General features: G+C 42.7%; 1 protein-coding gene across 5 annotated transcripts in view; it reads left to right on the top strand.

Moving 5' to 3' along the window:
- LOC129865760 (nuclear factor 1 B-type-like) overlaps nt 1-21,733 on the top strand; it is a 90,750-nt gene that overhangs the window by 62,359 nt on the left and 6,658 nt on the right. For 3 of the 5 annotated variants that reach the window (XM_055938768.1, XM_055938766.1, XM_055938769.1), the window contains 5 exons: nt 4,309-4,440; nt 4,849-5,033; nt 7,123-7,264; nt 15,716-15,798; nt 21,452-21,540. In XM_055938768.1, coding sequence (XP_055794743.1) covers nt 4,309-4,440; nt 4,849-5,033; nt 7,123-7,264; nt 15,716-15,798; nt 21,452-21,540 — 631 coding nt within the window. The remainder of the gene's footprint in view (nt 1-4,308; nt 4,441-4,848; nt 5,034-7,122; nt 7,265-15,715; nt 15,799-21,451; nt 21,541-21,733) is intronic. The other 2 variants (XM_055938767.1, XM_055938770.1) reach the window with 2 other exon arrangements.

Below are 21,733 nucleotides of genomic sequence, written 5' to 3' on the forward strand. Positions count from 1 at the left end.
ATTGGTGTGGCTGACATCCGGGTTAAGCGAGCAGTGTGATAAGAAGTAGTCTTCCAGGTGGGTCATGTTTCGGAGGACGCATGACTCGAACTTCGCCTCTCCCGAGTCCATTGAGGAGTTGCAGAGATGAGCCAAGGGACCTAATTCGGGGAGAAAATGGGATAAAAAAACATGTTTGTGGCCAGACTACCCTGAACACACCTGTTCAGGGTTTGGCCTGGTTAGTACTGGGATGGGAGCCCCTCTGGGAATACCAGGTGACGGAAGCTACAAATACAGAAAAGTGAGAATGAGGAAATGCTAGTGGGAGTTGTAGCAATTGTGACTGTGAGCAGACTTTATTTATAAACTTGTTGTGTTGTTAGGCTGCGAGAGTGAAGGGGTGACGATAGGGTGAACAGGTGTGTGTGTGTGTGCATATCCAGGAACGTGTTTGTGTGTCAGAGGGAGAAAGAGAGAGAGAGAGAGCGAGAACGATGGGCAGGCAGGTGCGGCGGTCTCCCGTTTGAAACCGACTCGGATAAAAAGCTAGGTCTCAGAGGAGCTGTCTGACTCAACAGGTGGCAAGCCCAGTTGGCGGGCCGTCCCACGCCTAGCCCTGATAACGCCACTATAGTGACAGGCAGCAAGCAGGAGAGAGAGGCAGGGAGAAAGAGAGACAGAGAGAGAAAAGGTGTGTGTGTGTGAGAGAGAGATCCTCCAGGGAGGGGTGTACAGTATGTCTCATTACCTGGTCTCGTAGTGCAGGGCAGAGCCCATAGCGTTTTTAATTAGGCCCTCACTGTCCTGTATTTCCGGATTGTTCTCCCCCAACACACACACAGACACACTACCCTTAAGCCCTAGGGTTGGAAGGGAGAGGGACGCCTCTCGTCTCACTACACTACGACAAATAAACGCTTAGAGTACAGAAGGTTCCAACATCCAACGGAGTTGTTTTGTCTTCTTTAAATGAGCTTTCTTTGTGATTTGATCTAGTTCTTTCCCTTCCTTCTCAGGCTGTTTTCCCAGCTAACACATAACGTTCTGAGAAACATATGTATCTTAGATCTTGGTGAGAGCGTAGTTGTCCTATGGTTATTTTGCATACAACCTTCCCACAACGTTTTGGGAACAGTGCAGGATACCCAGCTAGCACATAACGTTCTGAGAACCATACATTTCACAGGGATGCTGGCCCATGTTGACTCTAGTGCTTCCCACAGTTGTGTCAAGTTGGCTGGATGTCCTTTGGGTGGTGGACCATTCTTGATACACACAGGAAACTGTTGAGTGTGGAAAAACTCAGCATCATTGCAGTTCTTGAAACAAACCAGTTCTTGAAACAAACCAGAAACAAACCATCTTTTGTCTTGCCCATTCATCCTCTGTATGGCACACATACTCAATTGTCTCAAGGCTTAATAATCCTTCTTTAGCCTGTCTCCTCCCCTTTATCTACACTGATGGAGGTGGATTTAACAGGTGAAATCAATAAGGGATTATAGCTTTCTGGAATCACCTAATCAGTCTACTGTATGTCATGGAAAGAGCCTGTGTTCCTAATGTTTTGTACACACAGTATATGTATCTCTGATGGGAATTTCGGTACTTCAGTATAACGTTTTCTGCAGGTTTCCTCATGGTTCTATTTAAATGAATGTTCTCAGAATGTTCAGAAAATTTCCATAAAAAAACACAAGAAAACATTAGTAATGTTCAAAGATCGTTCGAAGAATGTTATTTAACTTCTCTGCGCTACGGATCCCTTGTAAGGGATGATTTTCCTAAACAACCGCTGAATTGCAGGGTGCAAAATATTACAAAAAATATTTATAATCATGCAATCACAAGTGAAATATACCAAAACACAGCTTAGCTTGTTGTTAATCCACCTATCATGTCAGATTTTGAAAATATGCTTTACAGAGAAAGAAATCCAAGCTTTTGTGAGTGTATCCATCAATGATAGAACAGCTAGCCCCAAATTAGCATGGTCACGAAAGTCAGAAAAGCAATAAAATTAATCGCTTACCTTTGATAATCTTCGGATGTTTGCACTCACAAGACTCCCAGTTAGACAATAAATGTTATTTTTGTTCGATAAATATGACTTTTATAACAAAAAAACGTTAGCCTTATATTAGGTTGGTTAGCTTGGTCACTGACCCCTAGCGTCAAGAGGTTAAAAACATACACATTCTGTTCTCAGTGTAAACAAAACTCTCTCTATCCTCTAGCTTGTTAAGTGTGTTCGGGTGTGTTGGCCACCCCCACTAATTGGCCACACCAGACCTTAATGAGTGCTTGTTTGAATAGACTAAAATTAGCAGTTTTGTATGAGTTAATAAAACATGGCATGCGGGCTCCATCCTGGTGGTGCAGTGGACTAATTCCATTGATAGAGAACAGAAGATCATAGGTTCGAATCATGATTCATGGCTAAGCAAATTAATTTCCAAGTGTCCTATCTGCGCTTGGAGTTCAAAACAGTTAACCTAAACTAAGCTAGCAGTGTTATTAAAAGTCTTATTGAAACATGTTCTCAGGACATTTTTTAATAACTTATAATAGTTAATAACCTATAACTTCCGTTCTCAGAACATCAGTAAAATCTCCTAGGAACACTTCAGGGAACCATAGTAAAACGTTCTCAGAACCTCCCTGCAACCTAAAAATGTACGTTCCCAGAACAGGCTACGTTTCAGTTTTACTGGTCAGAAAACGTATGGCTTCGTTCCCAAAACCAATGGGAAACCAAAAATGTACGTTCCCACAACTTCCAAGGAACCAAATGTGCTAGCTGGTTTGTGTTTATACCTTACAGTATCGGGTGAATGCATGCTGATATGTTACGGCTAGGGAGAAGAGGAGAGGGCAGAAAATTCACGAGAGAACGATTACTCTGTAAAGAGGGAATCAAAAAAGAAGTGGATTGATATTAAACCCATATGAGGCCGTCCAAAGTGCCAATTGGTCATTTCTTTTCCATGGCTAGCCCGACGAAACACTTTTACACTGCAAGGAATAGGTGTAATTCTGTCATGTTTTTTGTCCTCTAAAGTAAACTCTCTGAAATGGCTTTTACTGTACAGTTGTGTAATTATGTACGCCTAGCCGTTCCCCTTACATTTTTGGGGGGCACTGCACTCAAATCCTCACTCAGCGACTGGTTTGATGACACACAGCTGTTAGCGCTGAAGAAGATATCAGTTCTTCATATCTAATGCTCCGACGAAATCTGCAGTCTTTAGTTAATTCTGTCTCCCCACACTAACCCGGTGGTGTATTCAACAGCTAGATACACATAGATTCATAGCCCTTTTGTCGGTCTGGGACACCCTGGCATGAGCACGCCCTAGCTTACTCTCTAATTTGTAGGAGTGGAACACGAGATAACACTAACAGATTGAAATCATTTTGACATGTAAAAATGTGTTGTTCTAGCTGGATTCTATGATTTTATATTGGTCAGTTCCCAGACCAGAGCGATTCTTTTTTTAAATTCCTTTCTTGCTCATTTTGAGTAGTTGCAACACCGTAACTGTTTACTACACACAATTCTGTTGATGTTTTTCTGAATCATAGGACTTTCTCTATAAATGTCCATCGTATAATTTTGTCAATTTAGGAAAGGTCAAGAATATATTTTTGAGAACGTTACACCACATAAGAAGTCAAAACCATAGTACAATAGCCTAAAATTATTTTGACTTGTTAATCCGTCTAAAAAAGACAAATGCATCCATCTTGTCTGAGGTATTGCTCATGTTGATTAAAATAAGCTATAAGGACTTAAGCTGCTTCCTTTACACATTTCAGAGTGGGGAAATTCCCTGGATTTCTGAGGCCTTTGTCCCTCTCCTGGTTTGGGATGAGTCACCTTCCCCTCCTCAGATGGATTCTTCCCTATTGTGGGAACAGAGACCGAATCATGTGGGAATGCCTGGAGGGAGGGAGGGAGAGAGGGAGAGAGGGAGAGAGAGAGAGAGAGAGAATCTATGCAGGTAATTAGAGAGTAGGAGACACATGGTCTGAGACGTGGGAATATAAAGGTCTTGTGACGGGCCCTGGGAGGGACAATAAGCCCTGCTGGGAGAACCGCTACTGTCACAGAACATTAGGTCTTAGAGTCCACTCTGTTCCATGTTCTGTTCTGTTGTCATACCTTGCATAAGGACATTGGGAAACATGTCAAAAGAGTAGAATTACAGTGGTGGCAAGCATATACAGTCGCTGCCATCACATGCACAAAATCAGAGTATATTTGAAAGACGTCACAGCAGGTAACCCCCCTGACCAGATGTGCATATGTGTCTTCTCCTTCAGACCTGTCGTCTCCCACCATGAAGAAGCCCGAGAAGCCTCTCTTCAGCCCCACCTCCCCACAGGATTCCTCCCCCAGACTGAGCACTTTCCCCCAGCACCACCACCCCGGACTCACAGGCATCGGACACAGTGGTGAGTAGGCTAAGGACCTGTACTAAGTCTAGACATGCTCACTCAGTGACCTACAGTGACCTCTACAAGAAAGTGATTGAACTGAATATGTTTTTTGTGATGCATCCCCCTCACCCTGCCCCCAAAACTCATTTGAATTAGGATTGTAATGTGTAAAGTTTTGGTTTTCCATGAGTGTATTGTTTAATAGTTTGTTTCTCTCTCCCTCTCAATGTGTCTCTCGGTCTATCCCCTCGTTTCTCTTTTTCTGTTTCTCCCTCTCTCTGTTTCTCCCTCTCTTTGTTTCTCCCTATATCTGTTTCTCTGTTTCTCTCTGTTTCTCTCTCTCTGTTTCTTTCTCTCTCTCTGTTTCTCTCTCTCTCTCTGTTTCTCTCTCTCTGTTTTCGCCCTCTCTCCTTTTCTCCTTAGTTATATCAACGAGGAGCCCTCCCCCCCACTCCCCCCTGCAGTTCTCTGCCTCTACCATCCTCCCCCCCGCCCCGTCACCCTACTTCTCCCACCCCACCATCCGCTACCCGCCCCATCTCAACCCCCCTGACTCCCTGAAGAGTTACGTGTCCAGCTACGACCCGTCCAGCCCACAGACCAGCCAGGTGAGTGTGTTTTACCCCGGAGAGGAGGAGGGTTGGGCTCAGTTCCTATTTCACTACTTCTATTTACCAGAGGAATTGACTGTACACAATCTCTCTCTCCACAATAGGCCTAATTGTCTGACAGTGTTTGCGAACAGTGAAATTATTGAATGTGAAGTTCGGGAGTTTAGAGTTTAGTTTTTCTGGCAAACTTTTTATGAAAAACAATTTGTTAACTACTGGAAGTAGTTAAAGGCCAGAGGACAACCTTGGCTCTGCAGTAGAATGCTTTTCAACGTGACGATTGAATCAAGTATCAATTATTTTATTTTTTTCATAATCAATTTAGAATTCAATTTCCTCTGAAAAACCCACTGACAAATTGAAAAAGTTATTTCTAAAGGTCCCTGTGTATGCCCAAAATAATAGCTGCCCCACAACAATTTGTGCCATTGACATTTTTACAAAAATCAAATGTTGATCCTTAAATATTTTCACTCCTTCAAATTTTGTGGCAATTGTAATATTTGTCCTTCACCTTGAGAAAATAATTAATTAATTCAGTGCTTTATAACATTTGCCACTTGAGAACGTCTGGACAATGTGGGTGTTGATTGATAGTGAACTGTAAAGCTGTTATGAACATCCATCTGGAGGGGTCAACATAAAGCTCCTCGTTTTCCCCCAGCATTTCAAGCAGGTTGAAATGAATGGTTGTGGCAAATGTAGAATTTTGTGGCAAGTGCAGAATGAACTTTAAAGTCCTTAATAATACATGTTTTGTCAGTTAGGCTCTAATTCATTATTATTTATAATCCTAATCAGACAAGGTCAATCATTGCACATGCTGGCTTCACTGCACCACTCTTCCTGTGGTGCATTTGATTTGCACAGAATTGGATGGAAGGAGCTGACACAGGATGTAAGATGCACTGGGTGACTCTTTAGCCAGGTTCTTAATCAAGTGTCAAGTTCCAACTCCCTCCATTCAAAATATACTGTGGTTCAAATCGAAAGCACCTTTCTGGAAAAAAAAAAAAATCCCTTTCTGCAATGACTGAATCCAGACCTAACTCTGAAATAAGTCTATTTTATAAATATCTATGGGTATGAGCATCTTGATAAATGAGAAATATACACCGTAAAAATCACCAACTCAATATTCCAAAGAAAATCGCACCCTTTTTATTCAAACTAATATGATTACAGAGGCTCATAACACAGTATGTATCAGAAACGTCTGATAAACCTCACAGAATACTTTATACATTGGGTACACACTTAACCCTTGTGTCACTGTGCAGAGAGAGAGTGACCGAGGCAGAAATGAGGATGATGAGAGCCGTGAAGGAGCCGTGAGATACTGTTGTTACCCCAGACAAAACCACAGGGAATATATAAGGTCGTAAATATTTGCCGTTGCCGGGGCCTCGGCTCTCTTTTGGCGGAATTACTGGCCCCTCTCCGCCATGGTGCTGGAAGGAGTGTGTGTTTGCCGAGGAGGGGGTCTCGGCAAATAACACAGCGTTTATAATCCCATGGACGGCAGCCAGAATGTTTTTATGCTGTAACGCAGATTATAATACACTCTAATTAAGCATTCTATTCATATGTTTAAGGAACCCTGTGGACACAAGTCTTTTTCATAAAGGCCTATTTGAGGTTTGAACTTGGGGCGCCACAGTGCCCAATACACCACACACCGTCTCCTGCAGTCTGAAAGAGAGTCTCCTCCCTCTCTCTCTCTCTCTCTCTCTCTCTCTCTCTCTCTCTCTCTCGCGCGCGCTTTCTATCTGTCTCTCCCTCTCTCTTTCAAGTGAGGGCAACATTTTCCTCACACTACAGAACTGTGCAAACAATACCATAAAACACACTTTATTTGGTAACTTTTCTTTAACGATGTCTTTGAGGAGGCAATTATTTACCGAAGAAAACAGCATAAAAATGTGTTTTAGTATTCAAAACTCACCTTGGATATTGTAATGTTGAAAAACATTTGTCAAGTGACCGCAGGTAGCCTAGTGGTTAGAGCGTTGTGCCAGTAACCGAAAGGTTGCTAGATCGAATCCCAGAACTGACCCCCCCCCCCCCCCCACCCCCCACCCCACAGCCGAACAGCAGTAGCCAGGTGGGGAAGGTTCAGGGCCACTTCACCCCAGTCCTGGCCCCCTCTCCGCACCACGGCACAGTGCGACCTGTCTCCCTGTCCATGCCCGACACCAAGCCCATCACATCAGAAGGTGAGTACAATGGTGAGCTTCCTTTCCTTCTCTCTCTGGCACTGCAAAATCCCTCTGTCCATCACTACTGTACTACTGTACCACTACTGTACTACTATACCACTACTACTGTACCACTACTTCTGTACCACTACTTCTGTACCACTTCTACTTCCCACTACTACTGTACCACTACTACTGTACCACTACTCTACCACTACTGTACTACTGTACCACTACTGTACTACTCTACCACTGCTGTACTACTATACCACTACTGTACTACTATACCACTACTGTACTACTATACCACTACTACTGTACCACTAGTACTGTACTACAACTTCTGTACCACTTCTACTGTCCCACTACTGTACCACTACTACTATACTACTTCTACTGTACCACTACTACTATACTACTTCTACTGTATCACTACTACTGTACCACTACTACTGTACTACTACTGTACCATTACTACTATACCACTACTACTATACCACTACTGTACCACTACTACTATACCACTACTACTGTCCCACTACTGTACCACCACTACTGTACCACTACTCTACCACTACTACTGTACCACTACTGTACCACTACTACTATACTACTTCTACTGTACCACTACTACTATTCCGTTACTACTATGCCACTACTACTGTACCACTACTACTATACCACTACTACTATACCATTACTTTACCACTACTACTGTATCACTACTGTACCACTACTACTATACCACTACTACTATACCACTACTACTATACCACTACTGTACCACTACTACTATACCACTACTACTATACCACTACTACTGTACCACTACTACTATACCACTACTACTATACCACTACTACTATACCATTACTTTACCACTACTACTATACCACTACTGTACCACTACTACTATACCACTACTACTGTACCACTACTACTATACCATTACTTTACCACTACTACTATACCACTATTGTACCACTACTTTACCACTACTACTGTACCACTACTACTGTCCCTCTACTGTACCACTACTACTATACCACAACTGTACCATTACTACTATACCACTATTACTGTATCACTACTGTACCACTACTACTATACCACTACTACTGTACCACTACTACTATACCATTACTTTACCACTACTACTGTACCACTACTACTATATCATTACTTTACCACTACTACTATACCACTACTGTACCACTACTATTATACCACTACTACTGTACCACTACTATTATACCACTACTACTGTACCACTACTACTATACCATTACTTTACCACTACTACTGTACCACTACTGTACCACTACTGTCCATTACTACTGTACCACTACTACTGTACCACTACTGTCCATTACTACTGTACCACTACCTCTGTACCACTACTACTGTACCACTACTGTCCATTACTACTGTACCACTACCTCTGTACCACTACTTTACCACTAGTACTGTCCACCACTACTGTACCACTACTCCTGTACCATTACTACTGTACCACTAGTACTGTCCACCACTACTGTACCACTACTACTGTACCAGTACTGTACCACTACTGTACCACTACTACTGTACCACTACTGTACCACTTCTTTACCACCTCTGTACCAGTACTGTACCACTACTACGGTACCACTACTGTCCATCATTGCTGTACCACAACTCCTGTACCATTACTACTGTACCACTAGTACTGTCCACCCCTACTGTACCACTACTGTACCACAACTCCTGTACCATTACTACTGTACCACTAGTACTGTCCACCACTACTGTCCACCACTACTGTACCACTACTGTACCATTGCTACTATACCACTACTGTACCACTGCTACTATACCACTACTACTGTACCACTACTACTATACCACTACTACTGTACCACTGCTACTATACCACTACTACTGTACCACTGCTACTATACCACTACTATACCACTACTACTGTACCACTGCTACTGTACCACTACTATACCACTACTACTGTACCACTGCTACTATACCAATGCTACTATACCAATACTGTACCACTGCTACTATACCACTACTACTGTACCACTACTACTGTACCACTGCTACTATACCACTACTATTGTACCACTACTACTGTACCACTGCTACTATACCACTGCTGTACCACTACTAGTGTACCATTGCTACTATACCACTACTGTACCACTACTACTGTACCACTGCTACTATACCACTACTACTGTACCACTGCTACTATACCACTACTGTACCACTACTACTGTACCACTGCTACTATACCACTACTGTACCACTGCTACTATACCACTACTACTGTACCACTGCTACTATATCATTACTTTACCACTACTACTATACCACTACTGTACCACTACTATTATAGTCGCTCTGGATAAGAGCGTCTGCTAAATGACTTAAATGTAAATGTAAATGTAATACCACTACTACTGTACCACTACTACTATATCATTACTTTACCACTACTACTATACCACTACTGTACCACTACTATTATACCACTACTACTGTACCACTACTATTATACCACTACTACTGTACCACTACTACTATACCATTACTTTACCACCACTACTGTACCACTACTACTGTACCACTACTGTCCATTACTACTGTACCACTACCTCTGTACCACTACTGTACTACTACTACTGTACCACTAGTACTGTCCACCACTACTGTACCACTACTCCTGTACCATTACTACTGTACCACTAGTACTGTCCACCACTACTGTACCACTACTACTGTACCAGTACTGTACCACTACTGTACCACTACTGTACCACTTCTTTACCACCTCTGTACCAGTACTGTACCACTACTACGGTACCACTACTGTCCATCATTGCTGTACCACAACTCCTGTACCATTACTACTGTACCACTAGTACTGTCCACCCCTACTGTACCACTACTGTACCACATCTCCTGTACCATTACTACTGTACCACTAGTACTGTCCACCACTACTGTCCACCACTACTGTACCACTACTGTACCATTGCTACTATACCACTACTGTACCACTGCTACTATACCGCTACTACTGTACCACTGCTACTATACCACTACTGTACCACTACTACTGTACCATTGCTACTATACCAATACTGTACCACTGCTACTATACCACTACTGTACCACTGCTACTATACCACTACTACTGTACCACTACTACTGTACCACTGCTATTATACCATTACTGTACCACTACTACTGTACCACTACTACTGTACCACTACTACTGTACCACTGCTACTATACCATTACTGTACCACCACTACTGTACCACTACTACTGTACCAATGCTACTATACCACTACTGTACCACTGCTACTATACCACTACTATTGTACCACTACTACTGTACTACTGCTACTATACCACTGCTGTACCACTACTAGTGTACCATTGCTACTATACCACTACTGTACCACTACTACTGTACCACTGCTACTATACCACTACTACTGTACCACTGCTACTATACCACTACTGTACCACTACTACTGTACCACTGCTACTATACCACTACTGTACCACTGCTACTATACCACTACTACTGTACCACTGCTACTATACCACTACTGTACCACTACTACTGTACCACTGCTACTATACCATTACTGTACCACTGCTACTATACCACTACTATTGTACCACTACTACTGTACCACTGCTACTATACCACTACTGTACCACTACTACTGTGCCATTGCTACTATACCACTACTGTACCACTGCTACTATACCGCTACTACTGTACCACTGCTACTATACCACTACTACTGTACCACTGCTACTATACCATTACTGTACCACTGCTACTATACAACCACTACTGTACCACTACTACTGTACCACTACTACTATACCAATGCTACTATACCACTACTGTACCACTACTACTGTACCATTGCTACTGTACCGCTACTACTATACCACTACTACTGTACCATTGCTACTGTACCTCTACTGTACCACTACTACTGTACCACTACTACTGTACCATAGCTACTGTACCTCTACTGTACCACTACTACTGTACCACTACTACTGTACCATTGCTACTGTACCACTACTACTATACCACTACTACTGTACCATTGATACTCTACCACTACTTTACCACTACTACTGTACCATTGCTACTATACCACTACTACTGTAGCATTGCTACTGTACCTCTACTATACCACTACTACTCTACCACTGCTACTGTACCACTACTGTACCACTACTACTGTACCAATGCTACTGTACCACTACTGTACGACTACCACTGTACCATTGCTACTGTACCACTGCTACTATACCACTACTGTACACTACTACTGTACCATTGCTACTGTACTACTCTACCACTACTGTACTACTATACCACTACTGTACTACTATACCACTACTGTACTACTATACCACTACTACTGTACCACTAGTACTGTACTACAACTTCTGTACCACTTCTACTGTCCCACTACTGTACCACTACTACTATACTACTTCTACTGTACCACTACTACTATACTACTTCTACTGTATCACTACTACTGTACCACTACTACTGTACTACTACTGTACCATTACTACTATACCACTACTACTATACCACTACTGTACCACTACTACTATACCACTACTACTGTACCACCACTACTGTACCACTACTCTACCACTACTACTGTACCACTACTGTACCACTACTACTATACTACTTCTACTGTACCACTACTACTATTCCGTTACTACTATGCCACTACTACTGTACCACTACTACTATACCACTACTACTATACCACTACTACTATACCATTACTTTACCACTACTACTGTATCACTACTGTACCACTACTACTATACCACTACTACTATACCACTACTGTACCACTACTACTATACCACTACTACTATACCACTACTACTGTACCACTACTACTATACCACTACTACTATACCACTACTACTATACCATTACTTTACCACTACTACTATACCACTACTGTACCACTACTACTATACCACTACTACTGTACCACTACTACTATACCATTACTTTACCACTACTACTATACCACTATTGTACCACTACTTTACCACTACTACTGTACCACTACTACTGTCCCACTACTGTGCCACTACTACTATACCACAACTGTACCATTACTACTATACCACTATTACTGTATCACTACTGTACCACTACTACTATACCACTACTACTGTACCACTACTACTATACCATTACTTTACCACTACTACTGTACCACTACTACTATATCATTACTTTACCACTACTACTATACCACTACTGTACCACTACTATTATACCACTACTACTGTACCACTACTATTATACCACTACTACTGTACCACTACTACTATACCATTACTTTACCACTACTACTGTACCACTACTGTACCACTACTGTCCATTACTACTGTACCACTACTACTGTACCACTACTGTCCATTACTACTGTACCACTACCTCTGTACCACTACTACTGTACCACTACTGTCCATTACTACTGTACCACTACCTCTGTACCACTACTGTACCACTAGTACTGTCCACCACTACTGTACCACTACTCCTGTACCATTACTACTGTACCACTAGTACTGTCCACCACTACTGTACCACTACTACTGTACCAGTACTGTACCACTACTGTACCACTACTACTGTACCACTACTGTACCACTTCTTTACCACCTCTGTACCAGTACTGTACCACTACTACGGTACCACTACTGTCCATCATTGCTGTACCACAACTCCTGTACCATTACTACTGTACCACTAGTACTGTCCACCCCTACTGTACCACTACTGTACCACAACTCCTGTACCATTACTACTGTACCACTAGTACTGTCCACCACTACTGTACCACTACTGTACCATTGCTACTATACCACTACTGTACCACTGCTACTATACCACTACTACTGTACCACTATTACTATACCACTACTGTACCACTACTACTGTACCACTGCTACTATACCACTACTACTGTACCACTGCTACTATACCACTACTATACCACTACTACTGTACCACTGCTACTGTACCACTACTATACCATTACTATACCACTACTACTGTACCACTGCTACTATACCAATGCTACTATACCAATACTGTACCACTGCTACTATACCACTACTACTGTACCACTACTACTATACCATTACTTTACCACTACTACTATACCACTACTGTACCACTACTACTATACCACTACTACTGTACCACTACTACTATACCATTACTTTACCACTACTACTATACCACTACTGTACCACTACTTTACCACTACTACTATACCACAACTGTACCACTACTACTGTATCACTACTGTACCACTACTACTATACCACTACTACTGTACCACTACTACTGTATCACTACTGCACCACTACTACTATACCATTACTTTACCACTACTACTATACCACTACTGTACCACTACTACTATATCACTACTGTACCACTACTACTATACCATTACTTTATCACTACTACTGTACCACTACTACTATACCATTACTTTACCACTACTACTATACCACTACTGTACCACTACTACTATACCACTACTACTGTACCACTACTACTATACCACTACTACTGTACCACTACTACTATACCATTACTATACCACTACTACTGTACCACTACTGTACCACTGCTGTACCACTGCTGTACCACTACTGCACCACTACTGTCCACCACTACTGTCCATTACTACTGTACCACTACTACTGTACCACTACTGTCCATTACTACTGTACCACTACCTCTGTACCACTACTACTGTACCACTACTGTCCATTTCTACTGTACCACTACCTCTGTACTACTACTGTACTACTACTACTGTACCACTACTGCCCATTACTACTGTACCACTACTACTGTACCACTTCTTTACCACCTCTGTACCAGTACTTTACCAGTACTGTACCAGTACTGTACCACTACTACTGTACCACTACTGTCCACCATTGCTGTACCACTACTCCTGTACCATTACTACTGTACCACTAGTACTGTCCACCACTACTGTACCACTACTACTGTACCAGTACTGTACCAGTACTGTATCACTACTACTGTACCACTACTGTACCACTTCTTTACCACCTCTATACCAGTACTGTACCACTACTACTGTACCAGTACTGTACCACTACTACGGTACCACTACTGTCCCCCATTGCTGTACCACAACTCCTGTACCATTACTACTGTACCACTAGTACTGTCTACCACTACTGTACCACTAGTACTGTCCACCCTTACTGTACCAGTACTGTACCAGTACTGTATCACTACTACTGTACCACTTCTTTACCACCTCTGTACCACTACTCCTGTACCATTACTACTGTCCCACTAGTACTGTCCACCACTACTGTCCACCACTACTGTACCATTGCTACTATACAACTACTGTACCACTGCTACTATACCACTACTATTGTACCACTACTACTATACCACTACTACTGTACCACTGCTACTATACCACTACTGTACCACTACTACTGTACCACTACTACTATACCACTGCTACTATACCACTACTGTACCACTACTACTGTACCATTGCTACTGTACCACTACTACTATACCACTACTACTGTAACACTACTACTGTACCACTACTACTGTACCATTGATACTGTACCACTACTTTACCACTACTACTGTACAATTGCTACTATACCACTACTACTGTACCATTGCTACTGTACCTCTACTATACCACTACTACTGTACCACTGCTACTGTACCACTACTGTACCACTACTACTGTACCACTGCTGCTGTACCACTACTGTACCACTACTACTGTACCATTGCTACTGTACCAATGCTACTATACCAATGCTACTATACCACAACTACCGTAACACTACTACTATACCACTGCTACTATACCACTACTGTACACTACTACTGTACCATTGCTATTGTACCACTACTACTATACCACTACTACTGTACCATTAATACTGTACCACTACTTTACCACTACTACTGTACCATTGCTACTATACTACTACTACTGTACCATTGCTACTGTACCTCTACTATACCACTACTACTGTACCACTGCTACTGTACCACTACTGTACCACTACAGTGCCACTACTAGTGTACCACTACTAGTGTACTACTACTACTGTACCATTTCTACTGTACCATTGCTACTGTACCACTACTACTATACCTCTACTACAGTCCACCATTACTGTACCACTACTACTATACCACTACTGTACCACCTCTACTGTCCACCACTACTACTATACCACTTCTGTACCACCACTACTGTCCACCATTACTGTAGCACTTCTACTATACCACTACTGTACCACTTAACATTTTCTATACAGATAAATAATATGTAATATCTGCCCGTGTGTGTGTTCTTCCAGGCTACTCAGCGCCGGGCACCCCCACAGCCAATCGTTTTGTAGGACTGAGCTCTAGAGATCCAGCCTTCCTTCACCAGCAACAGGTGAGACACAGTACAACTACCTTTCTTTCCTTCTCCCCTCTCCACCTCCCTCCAAAAGGGGTCTGAGTCCATGGAGATATTACATTCTGTGTCTGGGAGTTAAACCACATTGTGTCATATGTTCTGGCTCAGGGGGAGTCTGAGAAAATAAAACTATCACAGACATCAACTTTTTCTGACAGTGCTCGCTCCTGTGTCTCTTGCATAATATAGTCTAGTGGGGACTTATGGGAGATATTACCTGGATTTCTGCATAAATTGGTCATAAAACGTGATCTGATCATCATCTAAGTTACAACAATAGACAAACACAGTGTGCTTAAACTAATAACACACAATAACATAATAACATACATATTTTAAACATTCACAGTGTAGGTTGGAAAAAGTATGTGAACCCCTAAGCTAATGAATTCTCCAAAAGCTAATTGGAGTCAGGAGTCAGCTAACCTGGAGTTCAATCAATGAGATTAGATTGGAGATGTTGGTTAGAGCTGCCCTGCCCTATAAAAAACACTCACAAAATGTGAGTTTGCTATTCACAAAAAGCATTGCCTGATGTGAACCATGCCTCGAACAAAAGAGCTATCAGAAGACCTAAGATTAAGAATTGTTGACTTGCATAAAGCTGGAAAGGGTTACAAAAGGATCTCTAAAAGCCTTGATGTTCATCAGTCCACGGTAAGACAAATTGTCTATAAATGGAGAAAGTTCAGCACTGTTGCTACTCTCCCAAGGAGTGGCCATCCTGCAAAGATGACTGCAAGAGCACAGCTCAGAATGCTCAAAGAGGTTAAGAAGAATCCTAGTGTCAGCTAAAGACTTACAAACATCTCTGGAACATGCTAACATCTCTGTTGACGAGTGTACGATACATAAAACACTGAACAATGATGGTGTTCATGGGAGGACACCACGGAAGAAGCCACTGCTGTCCATAAAAAACATTGCTGCACATCTGAAGTTCGCAAAAGAGCACCTTGTTGTTCCACAGCGCTGCTGGTAAAATATTCTGTGGACAGATGAAAATACAGTTGAGTTGTTTGGAAGGAACACACAACACTATGTGTGGAGAAAAAAAGGCACAGCACACCAGCATCAAAACCTCATCCCAACTGTAAAGTGTGGTGGAGGGAGCATCATGGTTTGGGGCTGCTTTGCTGCCTCAGAGCCTGGACAGCTTGCTATCATTGACGGAAAAATGAATTCCTACGTTTATTTAATGAGCCATTCTCAGTTTCACTGTACCGGCCGTGTGTACTTAGACTTGCATGGCTTAATCTTTGAGACAAGCATATGCTACTGGCAGGATCAACCAGGTAGCCACTCACAACATAGAGGTTGCACCTATGGAGAATATCAGGCAATCTGTCCGCCACTTGAAGCTCAAAAGAAGCTGGGTGATGCAACAGCACAAAGACCCAAAACACAGAAGTAAATCAACAACAGAATGGCTTCAACAGAAGAAAATACACCTTCTGGAGTGGCCCAGTCAGTCCTGACCTCAACCCGATTGAAATGCTGTGGCATGACCTCAAGAGAGCGGTTCACACCAGACATCCCAAGAATATTGCTGAACTGAAACAGTTTTGTAAAATTCCTCCTGACCATTGTGCAGGTCTGATCCGCAACGACCGAAAACATTTGGTTGAGGTTATTGCTGCCAAAGGAGGGTCAACCAGTTATTAAATCCAAGGGTTCACACACTTTTTTCACCCTGCACTATGAATGTTTACACGGTGTGTTCAATAAAGACATGAACACATGTAATTGTTTGTTTTATTAGTTTTAGCAGACGGGGTTTGTCTATTGTTGTGATCAAATTTTATGATCAATTTATCCAGAAATCCAGGTAATTCCAAAGGGTTCACATACTTTTTCTTGCCAATCTATGCTGTATCATCAATAGTACAGAAGGGAGAAAAAATACACATGTATCAATTACTTGTCTGTTGTGGTTCAGTATCCATTAGACAGTGGGTGGGTTTCTTGTCTTCCCATACTATTCTGTACGTCAGAATATTCCGACAGGCAGTGTATGATACAGACCAGAGTCAGACTGTTTGGTGTTGTTGGCGTCGAGCGGTTGTCCCGGCGCCTGGGCAGATGTGACCACGTGGTGGCTGAAGTGTGTGTGAGGTTAGGATCATCGTGGTCAGCGAGGGTGGAAAAGGAGGCTTGGAGCGCCAGCCCCTCCTCATGAAGCACACACTCACACGCTGGTCCGAAGCCAAGGCTTTCCAACCACGCTTAATTGAATGCATCTGCACGCGGCTACATAATAATCTTAGTCTACCGTTCCTGTTGAACGTAATGACAAAGCCTGGCTTGTATTTTTCTGCAGCAGGCAGAAAATATGCCGTTTGTTAATGATGCTATGATTCTCTATCGCAGGGTGGACTATTTTGGGCAGTGTGTGTGTGTGTGTGTGTGTGCGTGCGTGCGTGCGTGCGTGCGTAGAGTTAATATGTCACATTTTTCGTTGCCCTGCTACTTCTCTCAGATAAGTCACTAAATAGCTGTACTCAATGTTGTCTCACTGGCCGATAGTGTAAAATATCAATTTATATTAAATTAAACTAACACTGCGAGCTGAATACTAAATGAATAGAAAAGACTTGAAGGAAATACAATAGCCATTCATCATGCTTATATTTTATTAGTCAGGCTTTGTCTGTGTTGTTTGTGGTTCAGGATGATTTAAACCTAAGAAGCTGGCTCTTTCATCCTGTGGTTGCTGGCACTAGGCCACTATACACTGTGGAGTGAACAATGTCATAGGTATACTCCCTTTGTTGTTTTTGCCATCTCACCCCGGCTCTGGATATTTATTAGTTAGTGTTATGAGATGTATTGACACTTCTCCTGTGTGTTTGAGACTGTTGTTCTGAGGCGGGTTGGGTGGAGAGACCAAACACACAAGGTGGAGGAGTTTCACCGACTTGGGGTGTCATCTGTCAGATGCAGTCACCGGTGATATTTCAGTATGTAGCTGTAGAGATGCAGTCACCGGTGATATTTCAGTATGTAGCTGTAGAGATGCAGTCACTGCTGATATTTCAGTATGTAGCTGTAGAGATGCAGTCACCGGTGATATTTCAGTATGTAGCTGTAGAGATGCAGTCACTGGTGATATTTCAGTATGTAGCTGTAGAGATGCAGTCACCGGTGATATTTCAGTATGTAGCTGTAGAGATGCAGTCACCGGTGATATTTCAGTATGTAGCTGTATAGATGCAGTCACCTGTGATATTTCAGTATGTAGCTGTATAGATGCAGTCACCGGTGATATTTCAGTATGTAGCTGTAGAGATGCAGTCACCGGTGATATTTCAGTATGTAGCTGTAGAGATGCAGTCACCGGTGATATTTCAGTATGTAGCTGTATAGATGCAGTCACCTGTGATATTTCAGTATGTAGCTGTAGAGATGCAGTCACCGGTGATATTTCAGTATGTAGCTGTAGAGATGCAGTAACCGGTGATATTTCAGTATGTAGCTGTAGAGATGCAGTCACCGGTGATATTTCAGTATGTAGCTGTAGAGATGCAGTCACCGGTGATATTTCAGTATGTAGCTGTAGAGATGCAGTCACCGGTGATATTTCAGTATGTAGCTGTAGAGATGCAGTAACCGGTGATATTTCAGTATGTAGCTGTAGAGATGCAGTAACCGGTGATATTTCAGTATGTAGCTGTAGAGATGCAGTCACCGGTGATATTTCAGTATGCAGCTGTAGAGATCCAAGTGTTGTCATCCCCCCAACGTCCCCAGTGTGCACTCTACACACAACCCCACCAACCCCCAAAACAACCACCAGCCCGCACCCCTCCCCCTTCCAAACAATTCCTGTGCAAAAAATCTGTGAAGAAAAAAATAACTCCCATTCATGTCTTCTCCTTGGCTAACCCCTCGAGGGACCGTTCCTCCGCTATGCATTCCTGTGGGAACGTTCAGTGATCAGATGTCATTTGGTATTATCTAAGGAAGCCTGCTAATCCCCATTCTGCCTGCATCTGTTTCGCTAATGTTCCCCTAACGTTCCCCGGCGACGTCTTCCCGTCCCTCCTACCCTTGCCACTGTGATTTGGCAGTGCCGGGAGACAGATGGCGAGCCCCCCTAGAGGAGTGCTGGCAGGCCTGGCACAGAGCGTGGGGAGGGGCGTGAGGGTGGTGTTGTTGGTGGTGGGAGAGCGTCTGGCACTGCCAGAACGTTCTCTCTGCTCGAAGCTTTGTCAAAGCAGAGCAACAGGCTGGGCTGGATGATGGAACGGCAGTGTAGGGTTTTGGTGTGCTGGGGTGTATGCAGCACCCTAGTCTCTGATGTTAGTAGAGGAGTACGGCTAGAGACTTAACCATGCAGTCTGCTTATAGTAGAGGCTTGGTGTTGGGAGAACAAGTAAATATGATTTAGAAAAATGGAGTGGTGGCCTCTGTTTATATCCTCCTTTATAGAATAGTGTGTGTGTGTGCGTACAAGTGCGTATGTTTTCTTAGTTTCTATTTGATTTAGGTAAATATTGTCTTTATCGTTGGTTAGGTAATTCGGCAGACACCTTCACATTTTCGATACACACAAGATACACAGAACAACTAGAGGAAATCAGTCATTCACCTCAAGATGTACTGTGGAAAACCACTGTGTGGGTTTGTGTGTACAGGTGCTCTCAGAGGAAGGCTAATGTTATCGATCATCCTAAGTGGGTTTTGAATATTCAGTGTGGTGCGTATATATGATGAAACCCTCGTAAGAGCTCTTCAGTCTGCCACAGCGGTGGGAAGATTGCTCACGGGGCACTTTTTCAAGATGCACTACCAAATGGATGTGTCGACTAAAGGTGCAAGTTTAGCTGGGTATTGGCTGGGATGCCTCTCTTCTGGACTGTGGACGTGTGTGTGTATAATGCCTGGATGAGAGTGTGTGGTGGTTTTGAGTTAATGTGTGTGTGTCTTTCAGGGGTGTCGTGTGTGTGTATGTCATTGTTGTAAGACGTTAGAGACAAGACAGCAGCCCTTGTTTAGCAACCCTGCCACATTCTCATCTAGCTACCTAGTTTTACCATCATACACTAAAACTACCACGTCCATATGGGGATACTTGGACCCGAGTAGGACTGCTATAAAATACAGAAATGCCTCAACGAGCCTGCATGCGGAATATGAACGAGCACAACATATTATCTAACAACATGTATGTATGTAACCTGTGGAACGCCTGGCCTCATAGGCTAATCATAGGAAACTACTCCCCTATACAGTAGCTGAACGACTGCCGTTGACATGACTCACATTGTGTAAACTAACCTCTTCTCTGCTTCCAGGTCAGATTAGAAACCTAGTTTTAAGTGTGATGGCATGCTTACTGTTCTTTATTTCATCTGCTTTCCATAGATTTTAAACTGTAGAAGGATCTAATATCACTCTGCGATAATGACGACGTGTCGCAATTCTTTATGTTTCGATAAAAACAGCTGTAGGATAGTAGTTTTGCCTATTTTTTGGTTTGTTCCAGGCTCTCTGCTTTAGGATTTTTGTTGCATGCATGATTTAGTTTTGTAGTGACCTTGTATAGTAATTTTTTTGCGGTGAAATCTACGTGAGCTGTGAGTTGTGTTGCTGGCTCCGTGTCTGACTGCTAGGTTTTAATTGACAGCTGAGGATATGTGACTGGACCATGAATCAAAACGGCAGGCATTATGGCCCCAGTGGCTCTGAGGATACTTTGGGGATTGCTTGGCAAAGGTAACGTTTCCATTATTTCAAACATTCTCTCTATCACTTGTCTACAAACTATCTGATGAAACACACACCTATCACACACACTTTCCGACACACACATTTACACACACGCACGTAGACACACACACACACACACACACACACACACATACAATATATTCATACTTTCAATAGAGTCTACAGATTGAGATTTTAT

The sequence above is a fragment of the Salvelinus fontinalis genome, chromosome 11 (genome assembly GCF_029448725.1).
Source record: "Salvelinus fontinalis isolate EN_2023a chromosome 11, ASM2944872v1, whole genome shotgun sequence".
Classification (NCBI taxonomy): Eukaryota; Metazoa; Chordata; class Actinopteri; order Salmoniformes; family Salmonidae; genus Salvelinus; species Salvelinus fontinalis.